Source organism: Cololabis saira, chromosome 14 (genome assembly GCF_033807715.1).
Source record: "Cololabis saira isolate AMF1-May2022 chromosome 14, fColSai1.1, whole genome shotgun sequence".
Taxonomy (NCBI): domain Eukaryota; kingdom Metazoa; phylum Chordata; class Actinopteri; order Beloniformes; family Belonidae; genus Cololabis; species Cololabis saira.
In genome coordinates, this window is record NC_084600.1 from 24,216,168 (window position 1) to 24,233,118 (window position 16,951).

At 38.7% G+C, this 16,951-nt stretch overlaps 1 protein-coding gene across 3 annotated transcripts in view; it reads left to right on the top strand.

The window, feature by feature from the left end:
- The first annotated feature begins 917 nt into the window (after positions 1-917).
- The window catches only part of usp25 (ubiquitin specific peptidase 25), a 41,666-nt gene continuing 25,632 nt past the window's right edge, over positions 918-16,951 (top strand). For all 3 annotated transcript variants that reach the window (XM_061740226.1, XM_061740227.1, XM_061740228.1), the window contains exons 1-6: positions 918-1,115; positions 9,292-9,369; positions 10,112-10,256; positions 10,401-10,524; positions 15,180-15,342; positions 16,611-16,691. In XM_061740226.1, coding sequence (XP_061596210.1) covers positions 1,050-1,115; positions 9,292-9,369; positions 10,112-10,256; positions 10,401-10,524; positions 15,180-15,342; positions 16,611-16,691 — 657 coding nt within the window. In that variant the 5' untranslated portion in view covers positions 918-1,049. The remainder of the gene's footprint in view (positions 1,116-9,291; positions 9,370-10,111; positions 10,257-10,400; positions 10,525-15,179; positions 15,343-16,610; positions 16,692-16,951) is intronic.

Sequence of the window (16,951 nt, forward strand, 5' to 3'; positions counted from 1 at the left end):
GAAAGTGACTGCAGTACCAGTTTTGGCCATTTTTCTTACAGACGGCTCCTTTAAGTTAAGGAATGACATGGTTATATTTTATCATTATTATTATATATTTCTTTCTTTTTCTTTATTTAAATCTTGAAATACAATGAAAAATTAAGAACAAAGGCAACATACAAAGACAGAGATTCCAGCACCAAATTGAAAAGAAATAAACAAAAGAATATATATAAAGGACAAGACAGTTGAATGTAAATTAAAAAGATAAATAAAAATAAAAACAACATAATGTACGAGTAGGTTTTGTGTAAACAAATTCAGCGATTTACAGATGCCGATGGTCTTTTGTGCCTTTGTGTTTTTTGATGAGTAGATCGTCCTCATATATTGTTCAAGTTCTTTTTTGAGTACAAGGAGTTCAGGCTTTCTGTGGACGAATTTGCACTTATGTATGTGAAACTTTGCTAAAAATAAAGACAGATTTATAAAAAAGAAAGCGTAATTTTAATCTTTGTGATTATAATTATGAAAACCAAAATATAACATTCTTAAAATAAAGATGAAAAGACAGAATCAGCAATATACTTGTGGAAGTCCCTCCAGAATTGATAAGTGGAATCACATGACCAGAATAAGGGAGAATATGTTTCAGGATGCCCTTGGCAAAAACAACAATTAACATCTATATAATTCTTAAATTTGGATAAATATTGTTTTGCAGGGTAGAATTTGTGTATCAGTTTAAAAGAGATCTATTTGACTTTATTTGTTAGAAAGAATCTTTGTGGTAACGACCAAACTTTTGTCCACTCAATATCATATTTTATCATTATTTATTTTCTTAAAGACAGTACGCTATGACGTGCGTAGGTTTGGCGCAGACGCAACTAATCGATCGCCGCTCGGCAGGATGAGCGATGCTGTCATCGATGTTGTCCTGCTCCGTCCAGTCCGCCATGGCGCTCGCTCCGCTGCTGAAGGAGGGCGCGTCGTAGCGGCTGCTCTCGTTTCTCCCGTGACTAGTCCCGAGCGTGTGTTCTTTCTGACATCCCGGTTTGAGCTGAATGACCCTGATCTCTGAACCGGCCATGACCGTGGAGCAGAATGTCCTGCAGCAGCACTCCCAGAAGGTAAAGTTGCACCAAACGCTGCGCTGTCCGGTATTTTGTTAGCTGGTTGCTAATCAACATTAGCTAACGGGAACCGTGTATATGAAGTTTAAAACCAACCTTTTGCTAAACGCTTATGATCCCGGGCTATTTAAACGTACTAAAACAATAATTTGGGCTATAAATGCAATATGCTCGCCCCTTTGTGTCGTGTATTGGGATAATAAAGCTGAATGGCAGAGCTAATGTTAACAGAGGCGTCACGTCTTCTTAATTACATGTTTGGTTTTGAACCGTTTTTGATCAGGACTTTGGAGAGTGTGGGTTTATCGCGATCAAAACTGACGTGTTTAGTCAAAATCCACGATTTTTTATTTTTTTTTGTGTACAAATGTCCCCGGGTTACTCAACACGTATCTGATAGCTTTGTTTACAAAGCACTGCCAGGGCGAAGGGCTTGGCAGGGACGGAGTAGCGGCGCAGCGAGCCAAGCGGGCAGCCCTGCCCTGCCGGGAAGGCAGTTATTACGTTACATCTCATCATATTCTCATCTTACAAAAGTGCATTAGGCTGCTGGTTATAGGATTTGGTCTGTGGCCACTATAGCCAGTATTGCACAGCTCTGATTAGTGAACATTTTGCTGAAATAGAATAGAATAAGCTTTATTGGCCAAGTATGAACATGCCAGACAGAGAATTTGTTTTATTTTTTTTCGCTCACTGAACCCAGATTTATATAGTTACAAACAGTAATAGACACATTCTTATTAACATATATACCATTTCAAAGTGAAATGTGCAACAGTATGAGGTAGTCATGGTTATTGAGAGGTGCATTGTTACAGCATATGATTGTGGTTATTATTATTATTATTATTATTATTGCACAGTGGTTGATTACTCTGAGACTCTATGAGTGATGAGAGTTCAGTGCTCTGTAGCGTCGTCCATTATTATTTTATGTGACAGGGCTTAAAGGGTTAATATGTTAAACATCAGTACACCACAGTCTAAAAGAATTAACTGGGAGACCATGCATGGTTATTTTCGTTCACTGTACAGTAAAAAGACAAATGACAGCTCTTATTAACACATATACAATTTTTTTTTTTAAGTGAAAGATTCAGCAGTATGAGGTAGACATGGTTATTGAGAGGTGCATTGTTACAGCATATGATTGTGTTATTATTATTATTATTATTATTGCACGGTGGTTGATTACTCTGAGACTCTATGAGTGATGAGAGTTCACCAGAGCAACAGTTTGGGGGAAGAAACTGTCTCTGAATCTGGAGGTTTTGGCCTACAGTGCTCTGTAGCGCCGTCCATTATTATTTTATGTGACAGGGTTTAAAGGGTTAATATGTTAAACATCAGTACACCACAGTCTAAAAAAAATAACTGGGAGATCATGCAAAATACTGTCTTTTGTTTGTAAATTCAGTTTGTTCTAAACATTGTGTGGATCAATTTTATCGAAAAATTATTTTCAGAATCATGTTTATTTGGCCAAGTCAGGTCAAACAAGACAGGGAATTTGACTTGGTTATTTTCGCTGACTGTACAGTAAAAAGACAAATGACAGCTCTTATTAACATATATACAATTTTTTTTTTAAGTGAAAGATTCAGCAGTATGAGGTAGACATGGTTATTGAAAGGTGCATTATTACAGCATATGATTGTGGTTATTATTATTATTATTATTATTATTGCACAGTGATTGATTACTCTGACACTCTATGAGTGATGAGAGTTCACCAGAGCAACATTGGGGGAAGAAACTGTCTCTGAGTCTGGAGGTTTTGGCTACAGAGCTCTGTAGCGCCGTCCAGAGGGCAGGAGTTCAAACAGTCTGTGTCCTGGGTGTGAGGGGTCTGCAGAGATGTTACCTGCCCGTTTCCTGGTCCTGGACAGGTACAAGTCCTGGATAGATGGGAAGTTAGTCCCAATTATCCTCTCCGCAGACATAATGGTCCATTGCAGTCTGTGCCTCTAATAGTTATTAGTTAATGAAAAGAAATAATGCATTTGCATAATGTTATATAATTGGGGTTTATAGTTGTTCAATATGTTGTTCTGCTCCACATGCCATCTGTGTTTTACCGTGTTTGATATAACACACTTCCCCTACAAACATCCAACAGTCGTAACCAAGCCAGCACAGAAACCTGGAACATGAGCAAAAATAAATACTCTATGACTCAATCCTAAAAGTAGCAGTGTAACACAAACCATTCTGACCTTCACAGTGGTGCAGTGAAACCACAATTAAATACATTCTTACTGCATTTAAAAAAAATGCATTTTACACAACTTATTAACTTAACCTTTTTATTTAAATTATTTATAATAACTCATGTTTGTAGAGCTGTTCAGATCTGATTTTTTTTTTTTTTTTATCATGGAATTGTTGTGTTTTGTCTTCTGGAGTTGTGTAGGGTGGGGTGTTGGTTTTCATGTAATGACCTGTCACGTGGAAGGACTATCCTCCCTGTGCTATTATGTTGTCTTGTTTTTTGGTTACACTCTGACATATAAAACTATGTCGAGAACCTGATGGGGATAATGCCCATGTCTGCAAGCATTTAAGAGCCTCACAATTGTACCATGCGTAGAATTCTCTACTGTAACTCACAACCTGCCACTTAAAAGTTGATGATCACTGTTGTGAAGGAGAACAGCAGTCATGCCAGACATGTCACGTGGAGATGAAATGTATGTGTTTGTTACATGTCTGATGAGCAACTGCTCTTGAAGTTGACTTGGCCCAAAACTGTCACAAGTGCAACTTCCCTTGTACCAGCGAGCTCTCATCGATGCCAACCAACAAACCTGCACCATCAGTCTTTCTGATGCTGGCCAAGTTACATTGTCAAGTCATTATCTAGCCAGATTAAATTGAATGGTCGATTCAAATAAAGTTTCCCCCAAATAAATGAATGCATACATTCTAGTGTTGACATCAGGATGAGATACAAGGGAATGATTAATCCTCCATTATGGAAAGACGTGCAGTAATTATGATATTGAGATTCCTTTTTTCTTTAATTCAGTTCATTTACATTACATATATATATATATATATATATATATATATAATTAACACCAAAACCCATCTTGGGACCTTTTTTATATTGAAGACAAACAACTTTAATACAAACCCAATTATATCCATTCCGCTTAATTTTTAATGTACTCTTCAGTATGTCCTGCCCCCTTTATTGTTTCTCATGTGGATAAACCATCTGCGTTATTTACAGTATTATGCAACCCAATTTTATTTGTTAAGCACTTCTAAAACAACCAGAGCTGACCAAAGTGCTGTAAAGAAGAATACATAAAATATCATAGATAAAAGACAAAACATTACGATGGTATTGCAATGGTGATTGTCTGGCTGAATAGATTGTCCCATGTTTTACGCATATGTTTGGGCACAGAAAGACTTTTAATGAGGATTATTCAAGTGGGAGTTAAATATGCCATATATATATATATATATATATATATATATATATATATATATAAAATACTACTAATAATTGAATAACATTTGAAATGTAGCCCGTATGAGCTAGCATATTCAAAAAATATATATACCGATTCAGGTTTTTGTTGGAGCATTGTTTTAATTTGCATAGGAATAGTCAATATTTGATAGTATACCCGCACACTAAATTGCAAAATTAAGATGGATAAGATTTTATTGATCCCACCTGTGGGGAATTTCTTTGTTACAGCATTGTCAAATTGTTAAATTCAAGATTGACTAAGATTTATTCTACATGTAAATAAAACAACTTAAAATATATATCTGTGGGAACTGGGAACACTATTTTGGTTGCACGAGTTTGTCTTATATAAACAAACAAAATGTGAAGACACACCCCTGGATTCTATGTGGTGATAGTCATCCAGACTCATCCTTGTTTCCTGGTACTTAATCTCACTTGTTGTCCAGTAAGAACAGTTTCATTATGATAAAGTAGTTCAGCTTAAATATCTGCTGTTGCTTCAGAACTGGTTTTACATTAAAGCAGAAGGTTGTTATTAGGTTGTTATACTCAACTCTGGAACTGTTTAAGATAGATCTCTTAAGTTAGCGTCATCCTTAAAAATGTTTAGGACCAGCTTGGTGGGGTATCTTTTATTTAGACAAAATTAACAGGATATTCTTACTGAAATGAAATTGCCATTTCATGGATATTTTTCTTTGTGTACTTATTGTATTTTTCTTTGTTTCTTTTACCTTTTCTTTTTCCTTTCTATTCTTTTGCTATTGACTGTTTTGTTTTGGTGATTTTGTATTGAGGGGAGGATTTTTTATAAGCCCTTCGGGCTTCTTTTCCTCTCCTGCACAAATTATTTGTCCTTGTATGATAAAAAAAAAGAATTATTGTGTTATCACTGTGCAAATAAATAAATAAAAGTAATATATATTTAAGGATTTATCTTCCTAATTATTTTTGGTGGTTAAGCAAAAAAAAAAGTATCATTTTGTAATCTTTCAACAATTAAGGTTTTGTTCCCACATTTCTCACATCCCTGAGAGTTTTAAGTTCTTTCTTTTGTTTTTTAATAATTGCCTATAATTTTATGAAAGTGAGATTAAGGTTTATGTCCCTTTTTTTTTTTGCAAAATTAATCGACACTGAAGCCCATAGCACAAAATAACGTAGGCTTTTATCCAGCAAGTATGTGTTTGATGGCCTGGTGCTCTGTGACATCATTTTGTACTCACAGTTTGTTTCTGGTAGCTGTAGCAAATCCACAAAGGTGCTTTTAAAAATGTAATTTACATAGTGCACAGTGTTGTCACTGATGTGTGTTGTTTCGTCTGATTATTTAATGGATAGTTTTTATGTGAGTAGACTTATTGTGGCTATAGCATAACCACACTGGGTTAGGATTACATTGGTATGTTGACAGTACTAATTATCCATTTTGAATACTTTTCTCTTTCTCCTCGAATGAAACTTTAGAAATCCATCTAATTATCTGGTTAACACATGGTGAAATCTCTGCTCTTCACGTTTCAAATGATCATTCATGGAACACGCACACGTTGCTTCTTTTATAGCTATCAACAGAGGCAAAATGTTGTGCAGGCAGCTTCTGCACTGCAACAGAAATGTCCGCAGTGTGGATACACACATGCAGCTGTAATGAAGCAGCTCAGCAATGCACACACTGAAGCCAGTGTTAAGACTTCTGCCTCAGATGTTGACATTATGTGCACTCTTATGTAATTCAAGTTTTTTCATGGTCTTTCCAGCTGCAGTTGACATCACTAGTTTATCACTGGTTCACAAGAACTTCTTAGCAGGTTGACAGGAGGGACCTTGTGATTATAAACCCTCTGTTTCTCCACAGCAGATTAGATATTCATTGCAACCTTCAACAGTAGTTTGACATTACGTTTGATAGTTTATTTTCAGGGTATACTAATATATTATATTAATACAGAGGAGTCATAGAGTTAGAAAAGCAAAGTGAGTTTCCTTTTTCAGGTTTCATGTCTGAATGGTGTTGATTCAGATGTGGCCAAATGTTGTCTTTGATGTGACTTTCCCATAGTTTAGGATATAATGGTTAATCAATGTTCTGTTAAACATGTCTGAGAAAAAAAAATAGTGAAAGGTGTCTGTCTGCTATAATTTCATAAATTCCTATATGATATATTCAGAATTGTTGGGCTGTCTTATAGAACAACTTACAGAATTCATGATTGGATTTCATAAAACAGCAACAATTCTCCCATGTAGTAAGTTTTACAAGTGAAATATTACACCTTTTTTCATCTCCACAAATGAATACAACTCTGGTTATTGCAATTAAGGCATCTGTGACATACATAAGCCAAAACATCTTAAGGTTTACCCTTTACAGCTTTTATTTCACCCCGTATTAACTAGTCTTTTCAGACCATTAGGTATAACTGTGCTTGTCGCTTTAAACGCAGAAGAGCCACTTCTCTCCTCCTTGATGCCCCTTTACTAGATGGAGCAGGCTGAAGTGTGAACGAACAAACGATACACCCCTCCCCAATTCCACTGGAAAGTTTTGCAGACGGAAACAAGGCTACTGGCTTTGAAATAACAGCGGTTCAGCTGTAAATGTTTGAACTGGATTCAGACACAGAGAATGAAGAGGCCAATGGGAGTGTGTGCGTGTGTTCGCGTATGTTTGTGTGTGGGGAGCGGAGGATTGCCGTTCAATGTATGGGAGGGACTGACGCAGCCTGCGTTTTTTGACTGCTCAGCAGCTAACGAGCTGAGGCAATCCCACACACACACACACACACACACACACACACACACACACACACACACACACACACACACACACACACACACACACACACACACACACACACACACACACACACACACACACACACACACAGAGTGGGACAGATTGGCGGTCAGTGGGAGAGAGAGGCACAGACGGTAAAGCAAAGATAATAACCAAAACTATTATCTAGGAACACTGAGGATGAGTAACTATGAACTAGGGCTGTTCGATTAATCGATTTTAAATCGTAATCGCGATTATGTAATTAGAACGATGTTAAAACGTGAAAATCGTAAAATCGATTTTTCAAAAAAAAAAAATTTTAATTTTTTTTTTTTTTTTTTTAACCTTGTCTGCACACATATTAATGATTGATACCATATTAATGATTGATGGAAATACCTCTCAATACCTGCGACAAGTGCCCCATCGGAGAGGCTCTTTTGTGTAGGAGGGGGCGTTGTAACATGCCACCGGGCATCCCTCAAGCCAGATGCGGTAGACCGGCTCGTGTTCCTTGCAAAAAACTTGCAAATGTGAATAGCAAATGTAATGACTGACATTACACACCTCTACCTCCTTCATGGGTTGCATTATTATTTAGCATGCAAAGACCCAGTTTAGTTTAATTAGAACATGTCTTGTTTTATTTAATTGGAAATATAACTTACTGTATGTTTGCAAGTGCTGATTTGCTGATTTTTTCGGAGATAAAACTTTATATTTTATTATATTTTTTAAAACTTTTTTTAAACTTATTTTACAGAGTTTTGCACTTTATTCATTCATTTTTGGTTTAATAAGAGCAAAGTTTGCACTTAAAGCCAAATGGGGCAAATGTTCAATAAAAAAACAGCATATTTGAAATCATTTCTTTGCCTTTTGTCAATTCACAAAATAATCGTAATCGTAATCGAAAATCGGATTTTGAGAGAAAAAAATCGAGATTTTATTTTTGGGCAAAATCGAACAGCCCTACTATGAACAAAAAACATGATCAGTTCACATTCACTGCTTACAGCTCGCTTTACTCTCTCCTACACCGTTAAGGTTGACATGAGACACAGCATTAGGAATACACTACATTAAGTTAAATATATAAAGAAAGATTATATATTTTTTTGTCATCTGTTAATTTGTCATGAACAGTTGGTACTGAACCCTCTTTCCATGAGTTTAGTTGCCAGTCCAGCTTTGTACCGCCCCGGGTTAGTGAGGCAGTCTGATTCAAACAAAGTTAATCCACAGGGCTCTTTGGTCGTCTGTTGATGGCAGGAAATACAACGTTTTGTGTCGGGCTATGTGGCCTATAATGGAGCACTTCCAGTTCCTTCTAGTTTTGGGCATGATAAGTGCTGCTCATGAAAGACAATGCTCTAGTAGATCTTTGGAATCGTTGGCCTCTGTGCAACCAGGCTACTTTTCTGTCCAAATAAGGACGTTGAAACAGTTGGTTATTATAACAAAGTCCTGGTGTGACGTTTATTCATTCATCTCATTCATCCTGACTGGGGCAGCACACTCAGCACGGACTGAGAGGTTTAATATGATGTTTTTATGGTATGGTAAGTGTCCGAGATACCAAACTTTCATGTTCAAGCCTTTAAAGATGAATTTTCCATTTTATGTCTCCCTTCGAACAGCAAATGTTTGGGATTTTAACTGGGAAATTGAACAGTTATCAAAATGATAAAAATAGTTGCAATTCAAAGAGCCATTTTCCTGCAGAACCTTTTTCTCTGCTTCTGTCCATGTTTATAGTTGTGTAGAACAGCCTCACAACGGTTTGCTGGTTGAACACTGGCAGTCTTGATCAGAGCTGGCGGGGCAGCATATTGCTCTGTTCCCTCTCAGGCTTTATTCTGAATTGTATTTTTTTTATCGTTTGTCTCCCTCAACAGCACCAGCAGACGCTACTAAACCAGTTGAGAGAGATCACAGGCACAACAGACATCCAGCTGCTTCAGCAGGCCCTGCAGGTAAAGCTAGAAGCACAAGTCTTTCTAATGTCTGTCCAGTCTGTTTTAAACACACGCGCCGTTTTTGTCACCGTGATCATCTTGTCTGTTTTAGACTCATGTTTAACTCATTTATATTAGGTTTTTGGCAGGGTTTACCCTCAATGCCACTGTCCAATACATTCAATTATTTTATATTAGATTAAAGGCTGAAATATGGTTCTGCGTCAAACCAACGCCGTGCACACGCCGCAGCCGTGACGCCGTGCTGAACCCTTCTGACTTCTCCGTCTCTCCATTTGGTCGCGGTGCAGTACCCCCCGCGGCCACTAGTTAGCGATCTTTTTCTGAATGGTTTATCCGACTTTTTCCGGTCACAGTAAATCAAAGAAATAAGGACAACTATTGTGCAAAAAACAAAAACAAAAAAAATCACACATAAACGAAGAAAAGAGCCCTGGAAATTCACTACTGATTCAAACCGGAAACCGGAAATGCTTCGCTTTCAAACGAACCAATCACAGCCCTCTCGGTCTGCGTGTGGACGGCGTCTCCTCGACGCGTAGTTACAATTTTCAGGAGGTGCACGTCAGAGACGGCGCAGGTGACGGCGTGTCCTCTGCGTCGATCCAAACCACGCGCCGTAGGCACGGCGTCATTTTGACGCAGAAGCATAACTGAGCCTTGAGTGACAAAAGTCTATCATCTTTGTGTTGTTTTGCATGCATTAAGTTGACCTATCAGTTTTTTATTTTTACCCTAGGTGAGCAATGGAGACTTGGCTGAGGCTGTCGCCTTTCTGACGGAGAAAAACGCTAAGGTTCCACAGCAAGATGAGACCACCTACTACCAGACATCCCAGGTGGCCAGCGACAGATACATCAGTGTTGGCAGCCAGGCAGATACAAGTGAGCAGCTTACATACATGTGTATTCTCATTATGGTCATTGTACAACTTAGAACACAAACATTAGCTGAACCATGTTTTTCTTCAAAATGTATCGTGCAAGTATAAAGCATGTGTGGGTGTTTCTGTTTTGTTTTTGATGCAGACGTAATTGATCTGACTGGAGACGATAAAGATGACCTGCAAAGGGCTATTGCCCTCAGCCTGGAGGAGTCCAGCAGGGCTTTCAGGGAGACGGGCATCACTGATGAGGAACAGGCCATTAGCAGGTGTGCTGACTCTGAGGATTGTTACTGACTGATACAAAAATACAAAAAAACAAAAACAATAAAAACAGTTATGGGTAAGATTCTGAACTGTATTGGTAGTAGGGCTGCACGATTAATCGTTAAAAAATCGCGATCTCGATTCATGCTTGAACGCAATCTCATTTCGAAATAACGACGATTTAAATGTATTTATTTATTTTTAAAGATGGCTGCATAAAAAAAGGACTAGGCCTATGTTCTAGGTTGTTGTAGTCCTGTCATGGTCAACTATCATGTTGTCATGTTTGTTATATTTTGTTAATAATTGTGGATTACATTTGGAGAAACATCTACCTTTCTCATCACCTGACACATATTGCACATAAATATTGTTAAAATTGTTATTGTTAAAATTATTTAAAGACAAGAGAGATGTTTATTGTTTTTATGTTCAATGTCAGCTGTTACAGCAAAAAGCAGCCAGAGGAATAATTTGTTGCCTCAGAACTACAGGATCTGTTACAAGTCCCCTTTCTGAACTCAGGGAGGAACAAATATTGTTAAATTGTTATTATTGTTTAAATTATTTAAAGACAAGAGAGATGTTTATTGTTTTTATGTTCAATGTCAGCTGTTACAAAGTTGATGCCAGTCTTTTATCAGGCACCATCATATTTTTTGTAACGTTTACCTTTTGTATCGGCAGCTTCTTAATAGCAGCAAAAGGCAATGGGGGGTTCATCCCAGCCAGAGGAATAATTTGTTGCCTCAGAACTACAGGATCTGTTACAAGTCCCCTTTCTGAAAGGGTGTTCAACTCAGGGAGGAACAAATATTGTTCAAAATTGTTATTATTGTTTAAATTATTCAAAGGTTTGTGTAAAGAAGACAAGAGATGTTTATTGTTATTATATTTTTGTTCAGCTGTTGCAAAGTTAAAGTAATAAGTGCAATACATTTTATATTGGAAAAAAATCGTGAGAGAATCGTGATCTCAATTCTAAGCAAAAAAATCGTGATTCTCATTTTGTCCAGAATCGTGCAGCCCTAATTGGTAGAGTCTATGTGTTTGCCACTAGACGAGGTAAACATTTTTTTTTTTTATGCTAGCCCCAGAGATACATACAGCTCCTCTTCACAACCTGCAAGGCAGATCATAATCTGGGCTTTCTCCGCTCTACTTGTTCAGAGGCAATTTATGCTAGTCGTGTTGTTTAAGAAATCACATCTAACTGATAAACGGACACAATTTGGTGAGACTGAATGGTTGTGTGTCTGAGCAGGAGGTCAGCAGCACAGGAGTACCACAGGGCACTGTTCTCTCACCATTCCTCTTCCAGCTGTACACCTCAGACATTTTAGCACAAGCCACAGTCCTGTCACCTGCAGAAATACTCTGATGCAGTTGTGGGGTGTATGGTGTGGGAACAATCATCTCATCGTGGCAAAGGAGACAATTGTGGATTTTAGGAGGACCGGGAATAAGTTAAATGCCATTTCCATCATGGGAGAAGAAGTGGATGTGATGGAGGGCCATGAATAGCTCGGTGTTCACCAGGACAACAGGCGCAAGTTGAGACACAACAGTGAGACACAACAGTGATGCTGTCTACAAGAAATGAAGGAGCAGAATGTATTTCTTGAGGAAGCTTAGGTCTGTCAGTGTATGTTCCAAGATGCTCTATATCTTCTGTCGGTCTGTTGTGGAGAGTTCTTCTGTTAGCGCAGCAGCATCAGAGCCAGAAACTTCAAAAAGATGAAGAGACTGATAAAGAAGACCAGGGGCCTCATGTACTAAGAGTGCGTGGATTTCAACGTGAATCCCTGCGTGGAATTCTTGCGTACGCAAAAAAAAATTCAGATTCTCAAAACTGTGCGTACGCCCAAATCCACGCACGTTTCTTTGAACATCACAATCAATGTGGATTTGAGCGCACATGCGGGAGCACAACACTCCTCCCTGTCTCCTCCCTCATGTATATGATAATGAGGATAATTATCCATTAAAAACCGCTCATCTTAACAAGGAACTTGCAAAAACAAGTAAAACAAATCATAAAAAAATAAAAATAAAAATCATAAAATAAATCACAAAAAACATCGGCCGTGAGCTGGAGACACTCCTGTCAAAAGTTGAGGCCTGGAAAAAATCATTTATTTAAGGGCAATTCTTCCTATTTAAGCTGCATTGAATTATGGGTATTGTTGTTCTTTGCTTTGTGTTGCGTTCCGTGAAGAGTTGTGATTTTTATTATGATCGTACGTGTTTGTGAATGTTTATGGGCATCGTTAGTGCATCATTACACTCTCCTTTTCTTGTTTATATTTTGAGAACCGACACCAGAACTTAAGTTGGTGGGACGAAAAACGGCTCCTCGTTCCGCTTTATTGTCAAGCGCAGGGGTCATCAATCCTGGTCCTCGAGGGCCGGTGTCCTGCATGTTTTAGAGTTTTCTGTGCTTTAACACACCTGATTCTAATTAATCATTGTCATCAGCTTGTCATCCAGGGCTGCACAATTCTGTTAATGACACAGTCACTTGTATCACGGTGCAATGAAGCAGGGAAACATCTAAAACATGCAGGGACACCGGCCCTCGAGGACCAGGATTGGTGACCCCTGGTCAAGCGTATTATATACTAACGGATTAAGCCCAATGTACACGTTTATTGAGTCTTACACATTGTGGATGTCCGCGATCACCACTCTCATAAGTATAACAATATGAACAATATAAACTTATATTTAAAACATGAAGCATTACGATCTGATTCCTCTGCTGCAGAAATAAAGACAAGTTGTACCAACGGGATTATCGAGTTGCAAACGTGAGAAATAAAGAACAAAGTCGCTGTTGCAGCTGTAGGAGGACAGACCGGTCTGGGTCTGGGTCCCGGTCCATCACTGGAGAAACACTTTCTGGAGTCCTGCAGCCGACTCGATAAATAACAACTTTATTCATTCATTGCCGAGTCACATCAGTTCGTACCAACTAACATTTCAGAGACACGTTGGTTTTATTTTAGAAGACAACTTTACAGAACCAGTTCTTTGATGCAAAATGTGTTTTAATGGTTTTCTGTTCAAATACAGTTATGGGATGTTTTAAGATCTGGATTTATCTCGAGTAGTTGTCCCATACGGTCGTCATGGCGACTGAGAGATGTCCGACCTGTCAGCAGCTCCAGCTGAAAGCATCATGTTGGTCTGAACCGGAGCAGCTGGTCCAGTTCAGGGCAGAGATCCAGAAGATCCTCTTGGTACCTGAACCAGCTGATGATCCAGTCTTAGTCCTGGACCAGCAGATCGGTGTGATCTGATGCATCAGCAGGTTCCTCTAACGGAGCCAATACATACGTTCATGTGGTTGATTGTGAGATTGTTGCAGCTCCACTCTTGTGTAACTTATTTGGTGATGTGGGGACTGTCGTGGCCTTCATGTGATCGTGAACTTATTGCTGACGTCACGTTTCCTCATATTCTGCACTTCACTGCATCACCAGTGAGAGTCGCCAACGGACAAAACCTCAGAAAAGTGCGTACGCCAGACATGATTTGTGCGTGAAAGAACGCAACTTTCTACGTTCAAATCACTTTTCGAACATCCGCCGCACGTTTTGTACATGAGGCCCCAGCTCTGTTCTAGAAGCTCTATAGCTGAGTGTGGGGAGAAAAAAAAAAGGGTGCTTCGCAAAATAAAAAATCATAATGAACGACACTAATGACACTTTTCCACTAGTACCTACTCGGCTCTACTCATCTCAACTCGGCCTGGTTTCTTTTCCATAACAATTCAGCATCTGGAGCAGAAGTAGGCGGGTTGGTGCGAAGCTGCTGTGACATATTTGATCGTGTGATCTATACGAAGAAGACAACAACACTAAAGATGTAGAACCTGGAGGGGAAGATATAGATGTGCTGCTGGGTCTGTGATTTGTGTTCGATATCAAGTTAAAAAATGAGAGTGAGAGAAGCCTCAAGCGGCAACGCTTTTTAATTTTTTTAAGTTTGTCTCGGCGCTGCTGAAAAGTCAGCTGGGAGCCGCGAGCAGCTATGAAGAGACAGAGCGCCTGCTGGATCTTGTCGTTCCTTATCGCCCGTCTAGATCTATTTTTAATTCTCTCCTCAGCCACCAGGTTTATGAACATTTGCACCTCAGAGTTGGATCACGAAACAGACTTTTGCGCTGCCATTGCCTGTTGAATAAAATGAACAAGAATCCGCCGTCAGAGTCGCTCTTTCGTTGATTTCCACCTCCTGACTCAGACGTCTGACTCCAACCCCCCGACCAATCGGTGTGTAGTGTGATGACATCAGATGCAGCCCGACTCAGCCCGCTTAGAACCTCGGCAGAGTAATTACATTAAAAGTATCTACTCGGCACATTAGACCCCTAGTGGAAAAGCGAGTCTAGCCGGGTTGAGTAGGTACTAGTGGGAAAGCGCCATAAGTATCATCCTCACAATACAGTGAGTCAACAACGGCATGTCTTTAGATCTACTGCAACATAGTTACAGGAGATCCTTCTTGCCCACTGCCATGATCATCTATCATGACTCTTTGAAGAAATGTAGATAATGAAAGTTACTAAAACACACTAATTCCCTTTGGGGATTATTTAAGTTTTATTAAGTTGAATTGCCTGACCGTGATTTTGTTCTCCGATTGGTTTTAGGGTTTTGGAGGCCAGTATAGCAGAGAACAAGGCAAGTCTAAAGCGGACCCACACTGAAGTATGGAGCGATTCCCCCAACCCACATGACCGAAAGAGGGTAGATAACTGCCCAGTGGGTCTGAAAAATGTCGGCAACACCTGCTGGTTTAGTGCTGTCATACAGGTGAGCAAAAACAAGAACAAAACAAAGACTGGAAATTTCCTTGTTAAAGTTTTTTTTTTTTTATCTCTACACTTTCTTCTGCTGGAAGTTTAACATTTCTCAAATATTTGTTTTCTTTGTATTAGCATAATTTTATTAATAGCACTGAGATCTTACCTTTGTAGTTCTTAAAGGGGACATTGCACCGCTTTTAAAAAAAAAGTTCTGTATCTGTAGCTTGCTGTATGTATAGTTTTAAGTCCTAGCTTCTCGCGCCCCAGAACCTCAGAACTTTCATCAAACAGAACCACTGGAAAACACTCAAATCCAGCTGTTTTTTGTTTCGTTAAGTCTTGAAAACTGTTACAGTTTTATTAAAACCCCCACGGGATGAAAGTCAGTGGAAATTTTAGTTTATTAACTGGCCAACAGGCTAGCACAATCTTTTTTTTTTTCACATTATAAATATATATACTTATATATGTATGTTGATATATTTAATATATCAATATATCTATCAGATGCAGTAATCCCAGTTTAAAGAGTCATCTGTGGTGGAAGCAGTTAGGAATCCAGGGGAATTTTATTGCAAAATGCTGGTAGTGAAACATGCCAAAGGACCACTGGATACACCATCACATGGTGTTTTGCTTCTGTGTGTAATGTTACTCTGACAGAGAAGAGCACTGCTTAAACCTGCCCAATCTGCACATAGAAGAACAGGAGTAAACAACTTTCTCTGTTCCTAATAAAGTATGTTTTGAGAACTGTTAATTTGTCCTAATGCTGATTTGATGTTAAAATTTGATAATCCTAGTTCCAAATATGGGCATGTTGTTTTGGATGTGGCAAATCCCAACAAACTGAGTATAAATATTGGGGATAATATCTTTATAAGTAATTTGGTGGATTTGAAGCTGCACACCATTCAACTAGTGTGCTGATTTTTTTGAAAATGCAATACACAGTATGAAGTATGTGAACAATTACATGATATTTGTAGTATGTGATAATACAGTATCTGGAGGGTTTGTTACGCTGGGAGAATTTCCAGTGTTCAGTTGACCAGTTTGTATACTACATCCCATAATTATATATATATGTTTGTGTGTGTATGTGTGAAACATCCATTCTTTGAGTAATGTAATGTCTTGTAAAGGACATGATCATGCTTTTTTTTTCTCTTGTACACTGCCTTGAAATCATTGGTTCCACATCCTCACAACTTAATATTTAGCGATTCCTATTTTCTAATGTTATTTATGAACTTTCCTCTCTTCAACCTCAAGTCTCTTTTCAACTTGCTGGAGTTCCAGAGACTGGTCCTTCACTACTCACCACCAGCCAGAGAACTGCCTCGCAACCAAAAGGTAAGGCCGCGAGTGCAAGTGAAGGTGCAGTAATATCATCAGCTCATGGCATCCCAGTCCCTGCAGCCGCTTTGCTTTGGAGGTTTAAAAACAGACCTCTTATCGTCTCCATTTAGTTGTATAAAATAGCACAGTCAGTAAAAACCCTGGAGGCTTCCTGTGCAATTAGTCTTGATTGCATCCAGTGTTCGTATCATAGCAGCTCCTGTACATCACGTTTTAGCTTTTAGACACGGGCTTCACCACTTAGAAGCTGTGTA